General features: G+C 42.6%; 1 protein-coding gene across 13 annotated transcripts in view; it reads left to right on the top strand.

Moving 5' to 3' along the window:
• Positions 1–23,428, top strand: part of ARVCF (ARVCF, delta catenin family member) — a 412,391-nt gene that overhangs the window by 297,463 nt on the left and 91,500 nt on the right. For all 13 annotated transcript variants that reach the window (XM_025201537.1, XM_025201540.1, XM_025201532.1 and 10 more), the window contains one exon: positions 12,782–13,281. In XM_025201537.1, the coding sequence (XP_025057322.1) occupies positions 12,782–13,281 (500 nt within the window). The remainder of the gene's footprint in view (positions 1–12,781; positions 13,282–23,428) is intronic.

Below are 23,428 nucleotides of genomic sequence, written 5' to 3'. Positions count from 1 at the left end.
CAGTATTTTTGGCTATAAACTAGACTCATTTTTCATGTGCTTCTCCTCCACCCCTTGTCCAGGTTAGTCTAGTCTGAAGACAAGCTTGCTCTCTGTTTTTTGGTATGGGCTTAATTTCCACTATTTCATATTTAAAATAGTAAATTATGAATACAGCACCCTCTATTTCCACAGCTTCTGAAGGCCCTTTTAATGATACATTAAAGCAGCAACTTGGCAGCAACACAGAAAAATGGGGAGAGACGCCAGATCTGCACAGGAGCTTCTGGAAATTCCCTGTGATCCAAGCCTGCTGTCTCAGGCTAGCCCTTGCTCTCACTCTTGCATACACTGGGGACTGAAATGAACACTAATCTGGCAGCTGTTGGGTACTGAAATATTGATTGATTTACCAAACTTGAGTGGCTCCTCTTTCTCTCTCTCCCACCAGGCAAACTTTTATTGTACAACCATAGTTAAAAGCTGTCAGGCAAGAGCAGTCTTTAATTTTTTGTTACTATTTTGAATGTTTCATGTAGGATAAATAAGCATATATACTCATTGAACCTATCAATTTGCATTTTTAATGGATTTGAAACATCCCTTTGATTTATTGTTCCATGGCAGTCTTGATAGGAGCAATTTACAGTTTTTGTTTTGCATTTCTTTTGTTGTTTTTTCATATTTAATATGATCAAGGGATTTTGACAAGTAATTAATCTGAGCATAGCAGTAAAGTTTAGCTTGTACAAACATGAGGGGAGTGAATGAGGCCCACTTCATAAAATGGTTACTCTCAACTATTTCAAACCGCTCCAAGAAATATTTAAACAATTATGTGAACCTACTTTTCAGACAAGCAACTGATCTATAAGAAGCTAATAACAACACATAGTGCTTTGTGTTTAACGAGAGTAATTATTGCTTGGTTACAGCTTTTTATTTCTCTCTCTAGTTTTTTGATTTTAAAACTAAAGTTATTACCCCATGGAGAGCAATAAATTAATAGCACTTGAAAATGAAATCCTCAGAGCGCAGAACAGTCCTGGCAGTAGCAGTAGAAGCTGCTCCACCTAGTTCAACCAGTGTACCTCAAATATGAACTGGTGGGATCTTTTACATTTGAACATTGAGATGGAAGTTTATTTTTTGTGTCCCATTCAATCCTTAGTTTGGTTTTTTGAGGTGTCTACCTGAAGGTGTCAACCTTACCACGGTAGCAGTTGTGATAGGTACACGCTTGCTAGAAATCGGAGCAAGCTTCTTTTCATATAGGCTGCTGAATAGCCATCGTATAGTTAACCTGTTCCCAGTGCGTGGAGCCCTGCGGCTAGGTTGGGATGATCTGGTTGGGGATGGTCCTGCTTTGAGCAGGGCGGTTGGACTAGACCTCCTGAGATCCCTTCCAACCCTAACTTTGTATGACTTTCTGTGATTCTATGGTAGGCGGCAGCCAGGGGTCTGCCCCCCTGCTGCCTGGCCTGGCTAGGTGCAATGTATGTCCAAGTCAGCATTTACACGTGTGTTTAGGTGCAGTCATTTTCGCCACTATAAGATAGTACTGACCCTGACTATTCTATCCTATGGTAATGTTAATTAGCTGTCTGCGGTCTAATAGTGTCACACATGTGTGCTGTGCTTTATACCACAGCAAATTATTCTACTGTTCAGTTAAGCACACTTGTAGATGCACCCAATATGTCCTAATAGGATGTCTGAAAGCAGATCATGGGATGCTGCATCAAACCAGAGTTGCTTCAGGTCTATCATCATGTGGAGTTGGATATGAGCTGGACTTTTCTTTGGATATTTATCCAGATCATAGCAAAAGTCTAAGTGTGAGACTTTTTTTTTTTTTAAATGCAGTTCATTTCTCAGCCCTCACTATGTTAGGCTGATACTAGAAATTTAAATAATATAAAATTCTGATCCACCGTTGATGCCAGAGTTATTGGATTCAATTTTAGTTCTATCCCACAAGACCTGTAGTGAGTTCTCACCCTTTGCCTGTGATGGAATAATCTGTCTCTACATGTAGGGGACAAACTAGTCAGGTGGGTGACATCTGTACCCTTCCCAGCTGAGGGAGTGAGTTAGAACAGCTTCTTCACCTATCTGATGCGACAGACAATTATCTATTGTATTCCCACTCTTCTCATCACCAGCCTAATTTTAAACCAGTTACATTTGAATATAAATTGAGAATTAAAAATGCCACTTTGGAAAATTCTTCAAATACAGATAAGCATTAAAAAGCAAATGTTCCATCTGTTTGCACTTCAGTGCATGTAGCTGGGCTTGTTTTGTAAAGTCAACCCATCGTTCCTGTCATCTGTACTGAGAATGAGGCCCCTCATTCAGTCCCTAAAATTCAGAATTCTGCAAACTTTATCAGCAATTACATTATTTCTCCAACACTGAAGTTTAAAATGATAAAACTTTTTTCTGCATTCACTTGGAAGTTGTCGTAGGGATCTGTGCCTGTAAGAGGCCGTCATGTTAGGAACCAGTTGGTACACTGTTTACTAATCAGTCAGAGCCAAGGAGACTGACAGATCTGCTTCATTCAGTCCATAATGATACCAGTAAAACACAAACCTATTCAGTACCCCAGTGAAAATTTCCAGAACCTGGCATCTAGTTCCATGAGCAGTTCTCTATACACGATAACTATCACTTATCCCTAGTTGAAACCCCTTTGAATATGCCCATTTGCATCTAAATTGCATATGAAGACAAACAAAATCACCAATGTATGTTAAATCCAAGAACAATAATTTTTCAATTTGCAATTCTTATACTAATGTATTGAGTTAAGGCCTTATTTGTAAAGGGATGTTGTGATGGGCCACAGATTCATTGGTTTTAGGGCCTGAAAAGATCATTAGGTCATCTAGTCTGACCATTATGTTCTGCCAAGCTATTACCACTAGAGAAAGTGTTTTCAAGCCATTGCTCCATGTAAATTTTATCTTGCCTTCATTATGTAAGGTAAAATAAGAATATACATATAACTGCACATATTACAATTATGTATGTATATAACTAAGTTGTAATACTTAGTTGAATGACTTCTTTTACTCTAGAACAAAAAAGCTTAACTTGTTAGCCTCATTGTGTGGGTAGTTAGTTTCTCACTTTACAATGGCCTTTACTTCTATCAGATTTTAATTTCATAACAGTGTCTCTGCAAAAGTTTTCAGGGCTGCGAGAAGATTTATCCATGCAGGCCAGCTGATTTAAATAAGAAACTAAATGTAAGAATTATGTGAGAATGTAGTTAACATGGAAAAGCTGTCCTGCTTAGGACAAAAGTGTACGTACTGAACAGGTCTATATAGGAAAGAGCTGAATGAAGAATTCTGTGAGGCTGCTAGTTTCAAATTGTCTCATCTTATGGCTTTTCCTCAGCAAAGCAATTTTGTTAGCTCTGATGGCACAGGTGAGTGAAGACAGATGCAGGGACGTGTTTCAAACAGCAGGCACCAACTTGAGTAAGGTAAGGTACCAGGTAGTTTTCAAGTAGATCTAACACAGGGCTGTGGTTTCACAATCCAGAGGAGTTTCTCCTCAGCCTTGCCAAGATTCAGTGCAGTCCTTAAGTCAGGGGTGGGCAAAATGTGCCCCAGGGGCTGGATGGGGCCCGCCAAGCCATTCTGTCTGGCCTGTGGGGCCCATAAAAAATTTAGAAAATTAATATTTATCTGCCCTGGGCTGCCTGTCATGCGGCTGTCAATGACTTGCCAAAACTCAGTAAACAGCCCTCTGCCCAAAATAATTGCCTGTCCCTGCCTTAAGTCCTTCTGTTTCTGCCCCGTATGAAGGACAGAAGGTGCCAAAAAGCACAACATTCTTGGTCTGCTTAATCTCTGGGAGTTTGTCCTGTGGCTTTTTACAAATGCTAGACAAAAGCCACAAGTTGCAACAAACCAAATATTCCTATAAAATGCTGCATGTTAAATGGCTCAGTCCTATGCATATTAACCTATCCTGTGTCTATGTGATGCTTCCAGGAAGGCCCAAAAGCTCACTAGCTCTCTGCCAATCTTGTCTGCCACTGGGAAGATCCATTTTAACCCCTGAAACAGGCAGTTGGTCAGACCCATAGCATCCTACATGCCAAGCTCCTATAGTTATGAATACAGGGAAGGAGGCTGGGGCAGTCATAGAGAGCTACACATGTGGACCAGTTTAAATTATTGATGGAGGGCCTGGTGGGTGCCATCTGGCCCCTGGAGGAGAGGGATCTTTTTCCAAGGGGTCCTATTCATTCATCAGCATGCCGCCTCCTGCCTATTCTATGGGCTGTTCTACACCCACAGCACTATGAGTAGGGACCTACTCAATTTGCGATTTTGCAGAGACGGTAAAATCAGCACTGCTACCAAATGCAGCTCTTGTGTGCAAAATAATAACCCCCCCAAAAACCTAAAAATAAAATGCTGGCTTCCCAGTAGAAGCCGGCAGTCCTCAAGGCCACTGCAGCCCGGCCTTGCAGCCCACTGGACAGAAGGAGCCACCGGCATGAAGGGGAGCAGCCAAGATGATGGCCACCTCTTCTCTTACTGCTGATTGGTTGAGAAAACTGCCTGTTGTGAGGCTCCTGCCTTCTCTGCCAATCAGCAGTGAGGGGTGGGGCTGCACAACAGACAGCCCTCTTGGCCAATCAGTGGCGAGAGGCAGGGCCACACAATGGACAACTCTCTTGGCCAATTAGCAGCAATCGGGTCAAGCCACCCCTGGCCAATCAGAGGCATGGGGGTTCTCACCATTATAGGCTCGTGAAAATGGTGGCTGGCCCCATGATTGACCCGTGAAATCGGCCACCTGCCTCCTCGATTTCAGTAGGTCCCTAGCTGTGAGGTCTCCCACCTGTTCGAAGACCAGAGAGGTAATATTCTTTTTAGTGGCTCCACATTTATGTGCTCCCAGGAGTTCCTGTGCTCTCTGTGCAGATGCCAGATGACCTATTCTAGTCATCCGTAAACTTTCTTCATTCTTAAGGAGAAGCATCAGTGATCTTTTAAGCTTCTTTGTCAAATCCCACTGAATCTCTCTAATCACAGTGGCTTTTTCTTCTCCTGACTTGCCTCGATTTCATTCATGTGTTGAATCTGGGCAGGTGTGGTTAAATGCACCTCAAGGCCCATGTCAGCACGTCTGAATTTTCACAGATTTACTCCTAGCCCTGCGTGGCAATCTTCCAGATGATGTTCCTGATGAGTGAAGGGGATTTTGCCACCGTTCTGGATGGGTTAACTGGGCACTGGATAAAACGAGACTCCCTCTTTCATTCATCTGGGGTGCTTTGGGCCAAAATTTGTGTGTTCTTATTAACAGTGTGCACTGCATATTAACAGTTTCTCAGAAAATGCTTTAAAGTAAGAGTTAATCTTGTTTGAAGGCAAATGCCTTTATGTGCTCGAGGGATGGCAGCAGACTTGTAATCCTGTTTGTTTCACTGCTATAATGGTCCCATTGAAGGAGGCTGTGGTTGGTAGAAACAGAGCCTGAGCAAAGCCTGAAAAGCCTGAGCAAGAATCAGACCTAATAAAAAGTATCCAGAGTAAGTAGTACCAGTTGCCTGCCAAAATCTAACACAGTTTGGGCTTTTGTATTTTTGTTGTCAGGATTTTTTTTTCTAGTTTAAGGATAGTCAGGCAGCTTCTTTGGCAACAGAGCCCTGTGGCACTGCTTGACTTGACTGGTCAAGAGCAATTACCAGTGGGTACAAAGTACTGTTGCCCTTTTCTTCCACTCCTTCCCTTGTCTCGGAGGCACGCGCAACCTTTTGTGGACTTGAGGTCTCAGAACACGTTTCCTCTGTCCTGGAGGCATTTGACACCTTCCCAGACTGAACACAGAGTGCTGCCAAAATGATTGGGGGTGATCCTTTTTCAGCAGATCTCATCAGAATCCATAGGCCTTTTTGGTGCATTTCTAGCTCCTTGTTGAGGGCTAATTCAGGGAACAAATCTTTCCTTCCCATCCCAGTTCCACTAAGCAACAAAACAGGAATCACTCCTTTTTCTAATTAGTGAAACTGCATTTGATTTTGCTATTGCACTTATCAATAATAATAATCATAGAGTAATAGACATTTAGGGTTGGAAGGGACCTAAAGAAGTCATCTAATCCAAGCCCCTGCTCGGAGCAGCACCATCCCCAACTAGATCATCCCAGCGAAAGCTTTGTTTAGTCGGGTCTTAAAAGTCTCCAAGGATAGAGAGTCCACAACCTCCCTGGGTAACCGGTTCCAGTGTTTTACTATTCTTCTATTGAGAAAGCTTTTACTTATTTCTGTCTAACCTGAACTTCCCTTGCTGCAGCTTGAGACCATTGCTCCTTGTTCTGTCATCTGCCACCACTGAGAAAAGTCCAGTTCCATCCTCTGTGGAACCACCCTTTAGGTAGTTGAAGGCTGCTATTAAATCCCCTTTCAGTCTTCTCTTCTCCAGACTAAATAAGCCCAGTTCCCTCAGCCTGTCCTCATAAGCAGGGATCCAGGTTTTCCATTTACCATGGAAAAACACAGATTTTCCCCTTTAAAGGAGGGAAACATGGGAAACCACAGGTTTCCCTTTTCAGGCTGGCAGAGTTCCAGCCTGCAAGGGACTGCTTGGGGCTGGGGGAAGGAGGAGAAGAGTGATTACAGGCAGGAGGAGCCATGTGCATGTGTGCGTGCACATGTACACGGCAGCCAGGCATCATAGTGGAAAGCAGCTCCTGCAGCTTCCTACAGGTAAGTCTATGGGGGGCAGGCATAGGGAAGGCATGGGGGTGGACACAGGCAATGCAGAGGGGCATAGACAATGAGGCAGGGGACATAGGCCCAGTGGGTGGGACCCAGCATGGGAGCGCAGAGCAGGACAGCAAGACTCATTGCCACCTGAGGGGAGCGACAGTGGTGGCAGCTAGCAAGGGGGTTCTGGTGGTGGTGGCGGTGGCAATGAGTCTCGCTGTCCCGCACCACGTTCCCATGCTGGCTCCTGCCTGCTGGGCTATGGAGGCAGCTCCTGCCTGTGCCAGTGCAGTCAGACTGCAGCTCCGTTCCCTGCTGTGGGCACACAAACCCCCGCCACCAATGTGCCACCTATGGCATTGGCTATGGTCAGGCATCCCCCCTGTGCCCCACACCCTACACCCTGCCCTACACACTGCGAGGCTGGGGGCAGGGGGGACTGGGGGCAGGGGGCAGTGGTTCAGGAGTGAAGGGGCACTAGTGGGGACAGGGGGCTGTGGTTTGGGAGTGAGGGGCACTGGCAAGGACCAGGGGCTGTGGGTCAGGAGTGAGGGGCACTGGCAGGGTCCCGTGTGCTTTGGGTTGGGATTGAGGGACACTGGTGGGGATGGGGTACTGCAGATCAAGAGTGAGGGGCACTGGCAGGGCCAGGGGGCTGTGGATCAGGAGTTAGAGGTACCAGCAAGGACGGGGCTGTGGCTTAGGAGTGAAGGGCACTGACATATCAAGGCTACTCAGCACCACAAAACAGCAGGGGGGACAGCTGCAGCTGTACCTGCATCCTGGTGAGTAAAGGGGGCAGGGGGAGTTCTGATTTTTCCATGACAAAAACCCCCAGAATCAATGCCAAAATGTATAGGTATTTAGGATTTATCTTATTGTAATGATTGAAGCACTAGTAGGCTTCCAAATTGCTTTAAAATTGTAAATATACCAATAAAACATTGTGTTCAATTGAGATATATATATATATATAGTAGCATTTCATTTTAATTGTGGAAGAATGCAGATTTTGGAGGGTTTTAATCAGAGGATTTTGGTTTTTATTAGAGAATTTTTTTTATTTTTTAACAGAAAAATCTAAGATCCTAGCTTAGAAGTCATGTACCCCTTCCCCCTCACTATTTCTGTTGCCCTCCACTGGACTCTCTCCAATTTTTCCACATCCTTTCTGTAGTGGGAGGCCCAAAACTGAGCACAGTATTCCAGATGTGGCCCCTCACTGGTGCCAAATAGAGGGGAAGAATTGCTTCTCTTGGCCTACTAGCAACGCTCCTACTAAGGCAGCCCAGTATGCTGTTAGCCTTCTTCACAACAAGGGCACACTGTTGACTCATATCCAGCTTATCCAGCTTATATCCATTGTAACCCCCAGGTCTTTTTCCGCAGAGCTGCTGCTTAACCAGCGGGTCCCAAGCCTGTACCAGTGCGTGGGATTGTTCCATCCTAAGTGCAGGACTTTGCACTTGTCTTTATTAAACCTCATGAGGTTTGTTTTGGTTCGGTTCTCCAATGTGTCGAGGTGACTCTGAATCCTAGCTCTGTCCATCAGCTCAGTAATATCGAAAGGTAATTCAGTAGAACCGGGAACATTTGTACCCGGTAGTTTGCCATCCATGCAATCACTGAATACAGGGAGCTGTCAAATATAGGATGCGCCATTCAGCTGTTTGCTCTGGTGTTTAGTTCAAAGGGTGATGCTTCTCCAATCAGCTGGAGCTCATTACCTTTCTGCGTAGCTGATCAGATAAATGGCACCTTTTGAAACCAAAGCCCCACCCAAAAGCTTGAGCACTGTAGTGGTCTTGCGTAGCTGTTTGCTGCAGCTCTAGATCCTCAGCTAACTCAAAAGCCTTCCTTTTTGCAGGGTGGTGAGGAGTGTAACCCTGCAAAGTACCCGAGTTCTACTGGAGTAATAACAGAACTTAGCATTTCTAGCATGTGATAGACTAGTGCATAGTGCTTTCTTTTGATTCGGCAACATTACAATTTGAGGCCCAAATCTTGAAAATCTGATCCTTATAGGTGGTCTGATCAAGGGGGCTCTGGGCTGGAGGGAACCATTCGTTGTGTGATCAAATATGAAGTGAAGATTGGCTTCAGAATGCAAAGAAACCTCATTCCTAGACAACAATAATCTTCTTGGATTGCATAATTGGGGAGAAGAGAGAGAAAAACTTAATTTTGCAGGTTTAATTGACATGATAGACATTTACCTTGCAGACAGCAGATGAGCCTTGCCGAATTGCAAGTTACCTTGCCAAGCAAATGACAGGAGGTTTGTAGAAGGCAATTATTAAAATTCATCTCCATCACTCTACTGCTTTCTTAGGCTCACAGTAAGGACACAGCATTGGCAGAGAGCTTGAGGCAAGGAACTATTATGTTTCCATTGTAAGGCCTTAGTGCAGATTAAACTGAGTTTTGAGTGTTTGTCAAAACAAAATCCTGCTCGCTGCATTTGTATTTTGGTATTTGCTTTACAACTTTTGCCTTATATTTAAATGAAATAATTTTAACGTTATTACTTTCTCCTCGCTATGAAGACTGAAAATGGCTTTGTTATATAACGGAAAATGTAATGGCTGTCCAGACATTGCAAATTGCACCCTGAGGAAAGTAATGAATTATACATACATAAATAACTGCATCAATAAAAGGATTTCTGCAGTTTCTTTTTGAGTTTTGGATACCTGCCCATTTATAACCTTTCATTCCATTTACAGTTTAGATCAGCAATTAAAGTTACTGAAAGTTGCAAGAGATGCTTTTAACATAAAAATTTTAATTGTACCACTCTGCATCCAGACCTTGTCCCCAGTCACTTCCTCCCAAGCGTACCAGTTTAATTAGCTGTCCCTTAGGATTGCTAAGTATTAACAGTTTATAGTTCCTTCTGCGAAACATCAGGAATATAAAATCTAAGCAGTAAGGCCCCTTCTACTGCAATTAAAATTGCTTGCTTGACTGAGAGAGCCACCATACCAAAGCAGTAGCTAATCTGTCCAGAAAAATGGCAGTAGGCAAGAAGCTACCAATGTTACTTTCTGAGAAAAAGAAAAGACAAACATACAGGTTTCCCATGCCAACTGTGGGAGTTAGGTGCTGGAAAGTTCCCGTGGTTGGCAAAACCGTGGTTGGTAAAACTAAAGGCTTATGGGAAAAATGGGGTTAGGGACTTGAATACTGTACAGTATAGTGTATAAAAATCATTTTTACCTACCTTTAATACACGGAGCGGTCAGCCGGGTGTAGGTGTACCCCTAGGGGGACTTGTACAGGTTATAGGGGTAGGTGCCAGCGGGCAGGGATGGAGTGGGCCCAGGGCACAACGGCAGCATCTCCCCCACCGCGTTTGCCACTTACCTGGGAGAGGGAGAGAGGGGAGGGAAAGAAAGGAGAGAGGAGGGGAGGGGTGCGCCGGCCGGCCCCGCGCAGCATACCACGTCACCGGGGCAATGTGGGGCAAGCAGCAGTGGGCAGGAGATCCCTGCTCCCTGCTGCACCGGGTCATGGGGGAGGGAAGCAGGGCAGCAAGGAACAGCGGTGAGCGGGCCTGCCGATGCAGGTAGGGCAGCTCCCCGCCACCATGTGCGCCACCATGCGCTACTCCAGCAAGGCTGGGAGCCACCCCTGGCTGAGGGAGCAGGGGCTGTGGTTGGTGGGGAGGGGGAGGCACGAGTAAGGCCAGGGAGTTGGTGGGCTGATGCACCATCAAAAAAAGCCATGGTTACTCAAAACTGTATACCATGGTAGCCAAAATGGTATACAGAATATTAATCGTGGATACTCAGAACCATGGTTGGCGAAACTGTGGTTGGCTAGGGAAACCTGTACTTGCAGTTGCATGACTTTTCAGATAATTTAAAGCGGCACCTCACACAATGTGTGAGAATGGCGGTGTTGTCTTGAATTCTGCGTGCCTTTCCTCAATTGTAACCTTAATTCCTCTTGATATTCATTCCATCTGTCAGCTTTACTGAGCAATGAAAAAAGTAATACAATTAACTTCCAAGAAGTTACTTTATTTTACCAGACATTAAAAAGGCTGTTAATTTAAAGGGAGGAAGAAAGGGGCGGGGGTGGGAGGGAAGGGAAAGGTAAATGCCCTAGTTCTGTGGAAGGCTTCAAACAACTAGGTTGCTTAAAATACAAGTTGAAATCCTAGACAGGCTGACATAGCTGCCTTCTGAGGAAAATGAACTTAATTCACTGGATGCAGCATTGGTGTAACAAGCAGTTTCTGTGCCCTAGGCAGGAGCAGCAGCGACTACCATTCTTATACCCCTTCAAAGTTGGCACCCAGGGTGGGTGCCCTGGCTGCCAACTCCTAGTCACACTGCTGGTAGTAGCTCTTTTGGATGCATCCTTAAAAGGGGAGGCCCTACTCCTGAAAATGCGAATACACACACTCTTTGTGTCCTAGACTTCCTGTGAGCTAGTGGGTTTTACTTGTGTGCATGGTGATGGAGAAAGTGGATCCCTGGGAGAGTGTCTGAAATATCCTGCTTTCCCCACCATTGTCTATGGCTTGAGCAGTGGGTGGGTTTTACATATTGTCCCACTGTTGGCTGCATGTCTCTTGTGCTGTAATAAACTACATAAAGTCTGTTAAAAATGGAGTCTGTAGGATGTCAGATGTCAAGTCGCACCTCAGAGCAAGTCATTTTGAGCCAAAGCAGCAGCTGTATCCTTCTCTGTCAGTAGCAAATCCTGAATCTGAACCTGTCTTTCCTACAAGTATCCAGGCAAAGCTTCATATCTTGGCAGGCAGTTGTGTAGAGTGATGATTTATAGAAGTAGGAGACTGGAATTGCAGCGGCCGTCACTAAAAAGTCAGCACTTCTCCATCACCGCCACCCATGATGTTCGGGGGTGCTTACGTAGTGTGGAATGCACTTTTTGAGGAAGTCTGTGAATATATTTTAACTAATGTGTTATACATCTCTTTGTCCTTTTTGTGAGCAGGAATACTACTGTTTAATAACAGATGCGGTTGACCTTATTGCATAGATTTTATACGGTTAATAACAGTTGGGGGATATGGAAACCCCTCTAACTTAATGGACAAAATGACTGCTGGAGGGGGCCTTTCTTCTAGTGGTTTCAACCTTTTTAGACTCAAGGCATCCTCATTGGAGTCAAGGCACCCTCTATAACTTTTGTGAATCGAGCAACACCACATTTCAAAAATTAACTTATTTATTATGGTGGTTGTCTCCTGGCAGAGGGACTGGACAGTGGGGGCAGGGGAATGACCAGTCAGGGCCTGCTTACCTCCTCAGACATCAGAGGAGATAAGCACATCTAGTGGTGCCCTGGGTGTCTTGGCACCCTGGTTGAGAATCACTGTTCTAGAGTTTCCTGGGAGGTAAAGAGAAGCCGGGGGTAGTGAAGTGATTTGCTTGAAGTCACTTTGTCGATTTGTGGCCGACCTGGGAACAGAACCTAGGCATCCTCCCCATCCAGTGCTTTAACCTTGGACTGTTCTGCAAGTGGTGTATTATTTGTCTGAGCTCAGTTCAAAACTTGCCTTTTCCATCTTCTCTCAATAGCTCAAGAGGGCCTATTTGGGCCTCTGTGCTGTGATTTGGAAATGTATTGAACCTGCCTTTAAAGTGCATGCAGCATGATGTTGGAGTTAAAGTTGCAGCATAGAGTGACTTTCTGACCAGACCTTGGATGCCGTTAATTAGATTTCTAGCCTGTTGCAGAAGGAGTGTCATTAATGAAACTCAATGTTTCCTACTAATTGCAGTCCCGTTCTATCATAATTGCTTTGCTAAGTGACCTAAATGAAAGCAATGTGTTTGATGACTTGTGATTCCTGTCATTATTTTACTGCCAACCAAGCCAATACCGTTCTATGTTCTCATCACTACTGAGAGTTTAATGCTGCCTAATTTAATATGACCAGAAGTAGACTATTGGAAAGTATTAATATATTACCACTAATACATATATAATAATAAGATGCTTGATCGTTGCTCAAACATTAATCTTGGCTTAGATGCAGTGACTGTTAAGCCTGCTGTATTTTTTCACCGTTGTTTTTTGCAGGGGCTACGATGATCCTATTGAGACAGAGATGGTTGACGAGAGAATCCCCTACCTTCACGGTGGCTATGCAGCACCATTAGCACAGCCAGAGAGAGGGAGCATGGCTAGCATTGATCGCCTGGGCAAACGCTCCCCCTCCATTGACAGCATCCGCAAAGACCCCAGGTGGCGAGATCCTGACCTCCCTGAAGTGATTGCAATGCTCAGTCACCCCATCGATCCAGTCAAATCCAATGCAGCAGCGTACCTGCAGCACTTGTGCTACGAGAATGATAAAATCAAGAAGGATGTGAGGCATCTCAAAGGGATCCCTATTTTGGTAGGCCTGCTAGATCACCCAAAGCCAGAAGTCCATCGCAAAGCTTGTGGGGCACTGAGAAACATCTCCTATGGGAAAGATAATGAGAACAAGGTGGCTATAAAGAACTGTGACGGGATCCCGGCCTTGATCAGATTATTGCGAAAAACAAATGACATGGAAGTCAGAGAGCTCATTACAGGTCAGTGTCTCTTATTTGTCCCGTCCATGTGATTCTTTTTCAGGCCTAGCTTATATCAGTATCAGGAGGAGGAGATTTGAAGGCTTCAAGTTTGGATTTAAGTTACAAACCACCGACTGCAGGCATTGTTTCAAACCCTGTACCCCAGGCTCACCGGAGTCTAAGTTTATGGATGGTTTGGATGCTCATGCTGTTCAGAAGAAACCAAGATGTTACATACATTTAGCACTTATGGGTCTCCTGGATGTTCATAGAGACTAAACTAAGCTACTCACTGAACACATCTAGTGCAGGTGGGGAGGAAGGGAAGTGTTGGCTCTGGATTTAGGACCCAGAGACCTTGTTTTTGAAGGGGGGTCACCCTCACACTGACCACAACCTTTCCATTTGATAATAGGCAAATTTATTGATACACAGTGATAACAGAAAAGAAGCAATACAAACAATCAAGCAATTTTATATATCTGCCAAATCAAGCAATTCTATATATCTCCCTCCCCGTCCCTGTTCCCAGGACCCTTCCTGGGGAACAGGGATGGGGAGGGAGGGACGAGACAACGGGACCTGGGCAGGACGGAGAGGGCCCCTTTGTTGTTCTTAAGTCTCTCCTTTTGTATTCTCCTTCTCTCCTGATGACTCTTCATCTGTGGCTATCTCTGGTTGGTTGTCTCTCTGTGGTCACACGCCCATGTAGCCCTTTGGGCCTTCTCCTAATTTGGTCTGTTCCCCCAAAACTGGGACTCAGGCCCCCCTGCTCCGAGGCCTTGTTAGCTGGTGCCACTTTTATCTCGTGTTATGGGCAGTATGGTACATACCCCCTTGGTTCCCAGGCTGTATGTCCTTGTTGTGTTGGATAACCTGTCTGCCTTGAAGGCTGTGAGCTCGTGTTATGGCATGCCCCGCTCAGTTCTTAGGCTGTGTCCATCCGTTGGCCTTGTTGTGTTAAACAGCTGGTCTGCTTCCAGGGCTATGAGAAACTCTGTGTGTGTGAGACCCAGGCTTCTTAGAAATCAAGCTACCCCTACTTCCCTTCTTAAACCCTTCTAATGAATATATCTATACATATAAGCCAATTCCCAAAAAGCAAACCTTTAAATGCCATTTCTAAGCCAACAGGAAGGAGAAAAAAAAAGCTGAGGTTGTGCAACTATGAATGCAGTGTTAACACTACTGCTAAAAGCTAGAGGATAGTTCAGGTTTATGGGTACAGGGACTAGTGTTGGGGCAGTCTGGGTAGAAGGATGTTTATTATAGTGTCAGGAAAAAGAGGCATTACCGTAAAAGCAAATTCAGTTTTGTGCATACCTTGCAGTGATTTTTCACTTGTAACTCATTGTTCAGTTTGTTTGAGCTAAGCCTTGACTGGACTTCAAAATTAGTATGAAAGCACATGGCTAAGTTTCAAAGTTCACCTGTTGAGTTACGTATGTGGAGGAGAATAGAAATGTGTGGTGACTTTTTTTTTCATGGAGGAGAAATGGGTTGTTTTTCGGCCTCCCACCTCTCAAAAGCAGCAGCATAGATTACCCTTCTCACTTGAGAGGAAGGTGAAGGGGCATTTGGTTGGAGGCCAAATGTAGAGTATTTCATTCCAATAGTGCAATTTTTCAGATGTTTCTGAACAAGTGAAAGTGGACCCATGACTGAAACTGTTGTGCCACATTATCAGTCCTGGAAGCTGGCAAGCAAACTCTATCATACATTTGGATTAATCTATTGGAAGTAAATACTGTAATGCTATAATCGCCTGAAAACTCCTGGTGACATGACAGCTCTCTGGGTTCCTCATCCTCTGAAATGAATACTGGCATTTGGAGGCTTGCCCTTCTCTCAACTGTTGATATTTATTCACCAAACTAGACCTAAATATGCAACCCAGAAACTAGCTTTATTTTCTCAGGCCTTTTCCACAGAGCTGAGAAAGGAGAGCTTTCTGCTTTGTCAGAGATCCTTTAATTATCATGCATTGGTTTTGCTTCGCTTATTGTCTGCACTTTGTCTTTTGACATCAGAACTCTTTAGGCAGTATTTGTATTCAGTTTATTACATAATATAATTCAACCCGATGGTTGACGCTTACTTTTTCTTCAGTTTTTTTTCCCCAAGTGAAATGCATTTGTTTATCTGCCGTTTTAGTTTATTCAAAACTCATTTCCAGAGTGCTGCCAAGCAATACTTTTATTTCTTTAAATTCAGAAAAAGAGAAGCTAGCCTATAATTTTCTCTGAAGGAATATTATTATAACGTTAAGTGGTAATCACTCATCTCCAAGATGGCAAAAACAAACTAGCGCTTTCTCCTTTTCATTGTGAATGGCGTTTGCTTTGAATCCCTCCTGATGAATTAATTTTACAGTTTAAGTATGTTCCATTTGATTCTACCTGGGCGTCAAAATTATTAATTTTGCTCTGCTTCCCTTTGTAAGCATTTCCTACTTGCTATTTTAAGATCCTCGTTCTTTGGAGAATCCCCCAAGAATGTTGAAGGCATTAACCTAAACAGATGTTCAGCAACAGATGATGCTCTTTTAATCTCCACCTAACCAGGGGTATAGAGGGCTATAGAAGAGACCAGTATTCCAACAATGTTTCTGAGACGGAGGCTGGGAGAATTGCAGCTGGTGTCCAAAGGCTCAGCTGAGAAAATGAACTGCCCATTGAAACTAGATTCCAAAGGACAAGTGCTGTTAGAAACAAGAGTCGAATCCATACAACAATGAGAGGACCGTTCAGCTAGCACTGTTGCAAGTATTGAACACAATGGTTACAGGTCTTGTGCTATTCTTATGATAGGAGGTTGGCTTCCTATCAGGGTCTGACAGTACATCAAAGCATTCCACGAATCCTTTTTATTCTGTCTGGAATGAAACGTTTAGGGACTTTTGTAGCCGTAGAAATTATGATGTAGGTTCAGATGAAAGTTAAGAAAAATACATTTTTTGTAAGCGTTACATATTCTCCAGACCAGGGGTCGGTAATGCTTTTGGGCAGAGTGCCAAAAACACCTACAACCTCAATTTGTAAGATGTTAGCATGCCGTGGGCGGGCAGTGGGGGAGCCACTAGGGGCCTGATCCTTGTTGTGGCAGTGCAGCCCCAGCCCTTTCCCTGCCGTCTGCCCTGAAGCGTGCGTGCTAAGCAAAATGCCTTTGCATGCCACACTCTGGCACCTATACTGTGAGTTGCCTACCCCTGCTCTAGACTGGTTTTCTTGCAGTACACTGATGATTGCTGTTCACAAGATGCAATGATAGCCACCCATCAGCTGGTCAGTCAGTATACAGGTTTCCCTTGCTTTATGCTGTACATGCATTCCTGGAAAATGGAGCAAAACTCAAATTTGCATAAAGAGAACCCACTTTACAATGTAACAAATAGGGATGCGTTCCACAACCTCGACTGTACTGACCCCCAGACCCATTTCTACCACATTTACAAGACAGTTTTGGTACTCACTAACAGCAGACAGTACACACAAGCACAGGGTGGTGGTGAATGTTAGCATAATAGGGATGGCAACTACAGAAACATGTGTCACAGACGAGTAAGGAGCACAGATCCACACAGGAGACTATAGTTTGGTGTGCATCACTCCCACAATGCACTGCACAAAGTAGCTGACTGCAGGCTTCCACCACACCAATTGCATAAGAAATTAATTTCCTCCCATATAACAAATTTTTGGTATAAAAAGCGTCATCATCATATAAGAGCAAATTCTCACATACAGAACCCACATAAAGTGAGGGAAACCTGTATTATAAAATAGTGCTCAGATTTCAAAGGGGCATGAGTTATGCTTCCAAATTCAATAGCAGTTTTGGCACCCAAATCCCTTAAATTTCTTTTTTTAAAAGTCCAGCTAGAATGGTACATCAGTATACTTTGCAGGATAACAGCTCTCAGGAAATACCGGGTAAACGCAAGTGACATTTAGAAGTCTACAAGCAGTCTGGTTATTTTGATTGCAAAGCCGCCTAGGTGACTAGTACTATCCTCAACCATCATCTTGTCAGATTAAATTGCAGCTCTTTTACCAGAAGTTCTCGGTATAGCTAAAAGTGGCAGTATAGCAGGATGCCCTTCAGGATCTGTTAGGCATTTAAACCAGTGCCTGCAGAACCGCAAAGACAGATTTGTGCTATGTCATGTATCCCATTTCCCCCTCCCTCTACCACCTACATCCCCAAAGTTGAGCTAATGGAAAACATGTACAGACTGCATTGCACAAACTTCAGCTTCTTAGGGCTTTCATGGGCTCATGAGTGGAGCTGCCATGAACAATTCTGGTCTGTGGAGCTCTTCCTTGAATCTGTCTGGACTCGTCCTCTTGGGACTATGTAGAACTCCAGATTCAATGGATCCTTTCCCAACTTCAAAAATGGAGCAGAATGAGAACTGACCTGATAAGGAAAGAAATCTTTTCCAATTGGAACAGCAGCAGAGGTTTTTATCTTAAACGATAAGGTTTGGTGTGGAACAAATGTTCCCATCAGATATGCAAGACACAAAGTCTATTACATTCTTTTGACAAGCAATCAGAAGTTAGAGGCTTTAATGAATTTTTCATTCTTTGTGTGCTCATTGAAATGTAATTTTGTTGTTTAATGACACCCGCACAATATTTTAAGTGGTGCAGAACATGATTCTTCTGATGCTCTGTATTGGCAAATTGGTTTTAATTGAAAAATGATTGACCTTTAAAAATGTTCTAAAGAGAAAATCTTTTGATCTTAGATTTTTTTACAGTGCAAACTTGCAGTGTGAAGCAGCCAGTCCAAATCCATTTCTTTTGAGAATTAATATATGGTCACGAGTCTGGCAGCACATCGGAATTTATTTTAATGTGCACTGCCTCCTCGTGGAAGTCCACTAATATGATCAATGTATTGTCTAATTACAGAGGCACTTACTCCTTCCATTTTCCAGTGGGAAGCCTGTCAAAAGAATATATATCACCTTTCATGATACACTGTGTAACCCAGTAATTCATCTTGAGGTCTCAAGCTTGACCTCTTTTTAGCTTGGGATGCACAACACTCATCATCACAGCTTATAAACAATTTGAGCAAGACTGCATGTGTCTTACGTGTCAGACAGATGCCTATAGGATCAGGTTACACCAAAAGTCCTTTGCAAATGCATGCTTTTTTTTTTTTTTTAAAGATGATAAATGATTCAGTGTGGAGCATAGATGAAAGAGCAAACAGCTTCTTGGTTTGTTTTAATTTAATAGTAACACTGGATTCTGCAACTTGGCACAGCAGGAAAAAAAGATTATTTGGATTTCAAAAGACACCTGCAAGTCAGTGGTGTGACAATTCTTTTAAAACCCGTCCATCCTAGAAAGCTCCTAGGACGCAGAGTCCCACAGCAAATCAGAAATATGACTTAATTGCTTTTAGTAAAGTGAGGGTTTACAATAGTATTTATAACCTCTGCTGTTTATCTTGCAATTTACTGCAAACAACATAATTCTGAAATAAAAGCTTGTTGCTACTGCCAGTGCTTGATGTGCTAGATGGAGGGAGAATATTTTATAGCCTGAAACCCACATGTATATTCTAGCTAGCTCTTATCAAAGGAAAATTGGCTTAACATCATCTTCTGCAAGGCAATGGAGTATCCTCTTTTTTTAATCTTAAAATAGATGCAATCCACTGATCAGTGTTCAAAGGAAATTGTTTTAGTGAAAGCACCTAGAAAATGTTGATAAATAAATGTGTCTTGCTGTTACTGTTAATGAATTGATTTGTCTGTTGAGTAATTTTGATGAATTGATAAATTAGGCTTTTTAAGCTAATAATGCTTTTGGTTCATTTGATAGGATATTATGCTAATACATGCAGTGAATGATTTTTAAGGGCAGAGATAATGTTACCGTGGCTTTAATCTTTAACTCGAGTTTCCTCTCATGTCTGGTATACATTAAAAATATAAATTTTTTGAATGAACTTAAATTTTAAAGATCAAAATGTTGTTAAGGCTGCCACCAAGAAACTTTCTTCTATGAGCTTTGTCCCCTGAGACTAGAGAGAGGTCACTGTTTTCTGTATGCCTTTTGGTGGGTTTTTTCCCCACCCAATATGATTCTAGGTGTTTTCCCTCACCATCAGGTGTCTCACCGAGGGGGAAATTGTTCCAACTATCACAGTTTATCCTTGGCTAGTGTTTGTATGTCCCATGTTTAATTCCAAGTTATTTTCTCATTGAGAACTGTTTATCTGAGGGATTTGCTCAGTTTGTCATGCAGTCATCCATGGAAATCTTTCTATTTTAACTCGTTATTTTTATAAGAACATTTTATAGAGCTTTCTTGATTTTTTTTTTTTAAAGGAGGGGAGGCGAGAACATCCTTTGCGCCTCTCTCTTTTTGTTTCACTGATTTCTTCTCTGAACAATGAAAAAAGGATGGCAGGAGAGGGAGACACTGGAAACTTTGCTAACTGTTTCCTGTCCTAGAATCTGAAGGGGGAAAGGTTTTTTTTAACTTCAAAGTTATTTTCTTGTTGCTGTCCTGCAGCCACTGCAAGAGCAGCTGTTTGGCAGCCCAAGAGGGCCCATGTTTCTAAATAGCTTTCAATAGTTACATAGTTTACATTCAGTGCTGCTTTAGAAAAGGCAGATACCTGCGCACAGGAGTACCTTGACTCAAGCAAGTGGTCCTCTCATTGGCTTAAATAAGACTACAGTGTGAGTGCGGTTATTCATTGACTACAGCAATGATCCTCAGCCCGGGCGCCACAAGATCCTTTTAAGGGTGTCATGCACTGTTAGCACTGTTAGATGTGCAAACACCTATGCTCGATTTGCACGATAAACCCAGAAGTCTCAAAACATTCTCACCTGTTTTGGGCTTTTGAGTTCTTTCCAAGAGTACAAGAATAGCTGTAGTACTTTTCCATAATCAAAAAATAAGTCAAAGCTATGAGGTGGCATTTTCCAAGGGATGCTTTGAGTTTAAAAGGTTGAGAGCCACTGGACTACAGATTTGGGCCTTATTTTTGGTGCTGTTCAAGTTCTGTCATCCAGGTCTGATTCTATTGAATCCAGGTTGGATTTAACCTCTTCTGAAACAGTTACCAGTAATTGAAAACACAACAGTAGGAACTTGGAGATGAGAATTTTTGTGTATAGACCCAGGACAAAAGCGTTAACATATACATACAGGTGTCTTAAAGATTTTAGATCATTACAAAATTCAAGGTGGCGGGAGAATTTTGCACAATCCTTTCATATTAGGTCCATTACTTTTCCTGCAGTCTTAAATAAGGTTAAACTTTTGGGCAGTTTTCTTCTATGTTGAATTTTATTGATCAATTTACAAACTTATTTTGCTTCAGATTTAAGATTAAGGACCTTTCCATTTATTTTTTGAGACTTTAAAAATATTTCTCCAACTTATTCTTCTCTGACCTGAATAGCTGAACTTGTTTACTCAGAGACACGTAGCTGTTCTGTTTGTTAGGAGAAATGAAGAAGCAGAACCATATTTCTTAGTCAAATTGAGAAGCTGTGTATTTACAAACATTGAGACCATTCAGTCATGAAAGGACTAAGTTTTTAATATTTTGTTCAGAAATTTTGTCCTGCCATGCATCTGTACTGTCCCTGACCAACTATGATTGATTAAAGGCTGATTCTTTTTTTTATCTCCATATGCTTTTCTCTTATGATGTTTTACCAGCTCAAATTAATAGGAATATAGAATCTATAGAAATTGTCCTATTACATTTTGGTATTCTTTTTCTGATTGCAAATGTTTCAGAGAAAGATGAAAAAAAATAACCTGTCCAGAGGAATGGCTTTATTTTTAACTCCCATCTGCAGAAAGTTGACTTTGGTCTTGAATCACCAGGGAGTGTCTCTTTCATGAGTTTTTATTCTGTCTTGGAGTAGATGGCTTTGTTTTCTAAATGGATGATATGAGCTCTGCACCAGTAAGGCATTTAAGGATATAGTTAAATCTAAGCACCTAGTAGGCCCACTGAAGACAGTGGGACTGTTCACATGCTCGAGAGTGTCTCCGAATTGTGATTAATGAAAGGGTAGTTTAAGTCAAGGTTCTGATAACAAGTGTAGTTCGGTTTTACATGCGTGTCTACACATGTTTTTACACGCACCTAAACTTAATGCATATTAAGGCGATTTAGGTGCATGTCTACACATGCATGCACTAAGGCACATTAATGCAGTGTGCAGACCAATTTGGGACTAAAGTTAGCCCTAAGTCAGTTGACATACATAGCATTAATGCGCCTTAGCATGTCTACATGTGAGTTAAGGCGTTTTAGCTATTCATGCCTAAATTTGATACCTCCTTTTGCAAGTATCAAATTTGGGTATAAATAAGTTAAAATAGCCATTTTCAAGGAGCATTAAGGGCGCGCATGCCCTTAATATGCCTTAAAAATGGCTAATGCACCTTAAATCGCCACGTGTAGATGCACCCATATTATCTGATTTTAAGTATTTTGTTTTAGCTGTTAGGTAGTTGGCTGTGCTTTCTATCACAGTATATCTTCTTGAGCAGGAAGACTAAGAACTATTAATCTATGAAACATTGGAGTGCTTTCTTTTCTTGGAGCACAGTTGAGCCATTTAGAGCATTGTTTTTCTCTATCTCTTTATTTTTAAAATCCCATTTGTGTAGTAGATTCTTTAGTGCAAAGGGTGAGTTGATTTAATTTGTAAATGGATAACAATGAAAGCTACTTTACATTTGTCATGTATGATCTCCTGTTAACATGTTGAAAAGCCAGAACAAATAACTTTTATTAAAAGCTCACATAATTTGTAGAATGACATTTATGTGTGGTGAGTGAAGAAGGCCAAACAAATAATATTTATGTAGCTATTTAGAAAGATACTAGTAAAGAAGGATGAGTGGTAACATCTGGTGTTGTCTGCTACTGGATTTGTTTAATAATTAACAAGTTTGTTTAAATCTTACCGGATGCCTGGATTTTGTAAATGCCACTTTGAATAGGAGGTGTCATAAAGTGTCAGGCCCTTAAGGCTCTATTAGTCATCAGTCTCCTAGGTTATTTTTTAAGTGCCACTTACTACTAGTAGGGGAGATAAAATTCCCTTTCTGACCTAGTACCTAACATGACCCTATATGGATGACATTAAAATAGGACACTTGGCACTCGACACTTCTTGCTGGTTTAGGTAGAAGTATTAACATAACTTCCAGCCCACCTAAAGGAAGATTTAGTATTTCAGGTTTTTTCCTGTTTGTTTACATCAGTGTTGCCAACTCGTTCGGGCCACATGGGCCCATCTTGGTCACCCCTGGTTTAGATACAAACTTGTAAACTTGTTCTAAGTATACAAAGTCCTACTTTCACATACATCAGTTTCCCACAGTTGCAAACCCATTGACTCCAGTTAAATTATCACTCATTAGCATCAGTATAATTGAGCAGAATTGCATCCAGTAAGTTAATTAATATCTTTTAGATTTTTTAAACTACCAGCATTAATTTGGTCAGAAATTGTTTGGGATGCTGAAATCCGCAGTTTATCTGACCTTGGAACTTGCCAAGTGACTGAAACAAAAGCCACTTTTTACCATTTATTGTCCTCTTTATTTTTTATTAAATGTCCTCTGTTCAAAGGCACATTACAAGTTAAATCATTCCATGTGGTTCAGTGCGCCTACTCATATCAGAATACTTAATACTCATATCAGATACTTAATAAGTATCAGAAACACTGATACTTATTAAGGTTACCTGCTATTTAGTAGGCCCGTGCGAAGCGGCTAGTATTTGTTTTGGATTTGGATTCGGCCGATTCAGGGGACAGTGATTCGATTCAGTGATTCGAATCACTGTTCCGAATTGATTCACCCGAATCTGATTCGGAGACTCAGCTGCTGCTGAATTGGCTGAATCTGATTCGGAGATTTGGTAGCTGCTGAATCAGCCGAATCTCTGAATCACACAGGCCCCATCCCTTGCCTGCTCTCAATGGCTGCCCTGCCTGTCCCAGCTCCCGGCACTTTGGGAAAAAAAAGCCCCAACTCCCTGGTTGCTGCCCAGCGGGGGGTGATACCAGCTACTCCCCACTGCATCGGGGGCTCTGCCGTGAGTCCTTCCCCCCCACACTGTCCCAGCCCCCGCCCCATGGCGCGCCCCCGCA

The sequence above is a fragment of the Alligator sinensis genome, unplaced genomic scaffold, assembly GCF_000455745.1.
Source record: "Alligator sinensis unplaced genomic scaffold, ASM45574v1 scaffold570_1, whole genome shotgun sequence".
Lineage (NCBI taxonomy): Eukaryota > Metazoa > Chordata > Crocodylia > Alligatoridae > Alligator > Alligator sinensis.
This window is presented reverse-complemented; position numbering and strand designations above follow the sequence as displayed.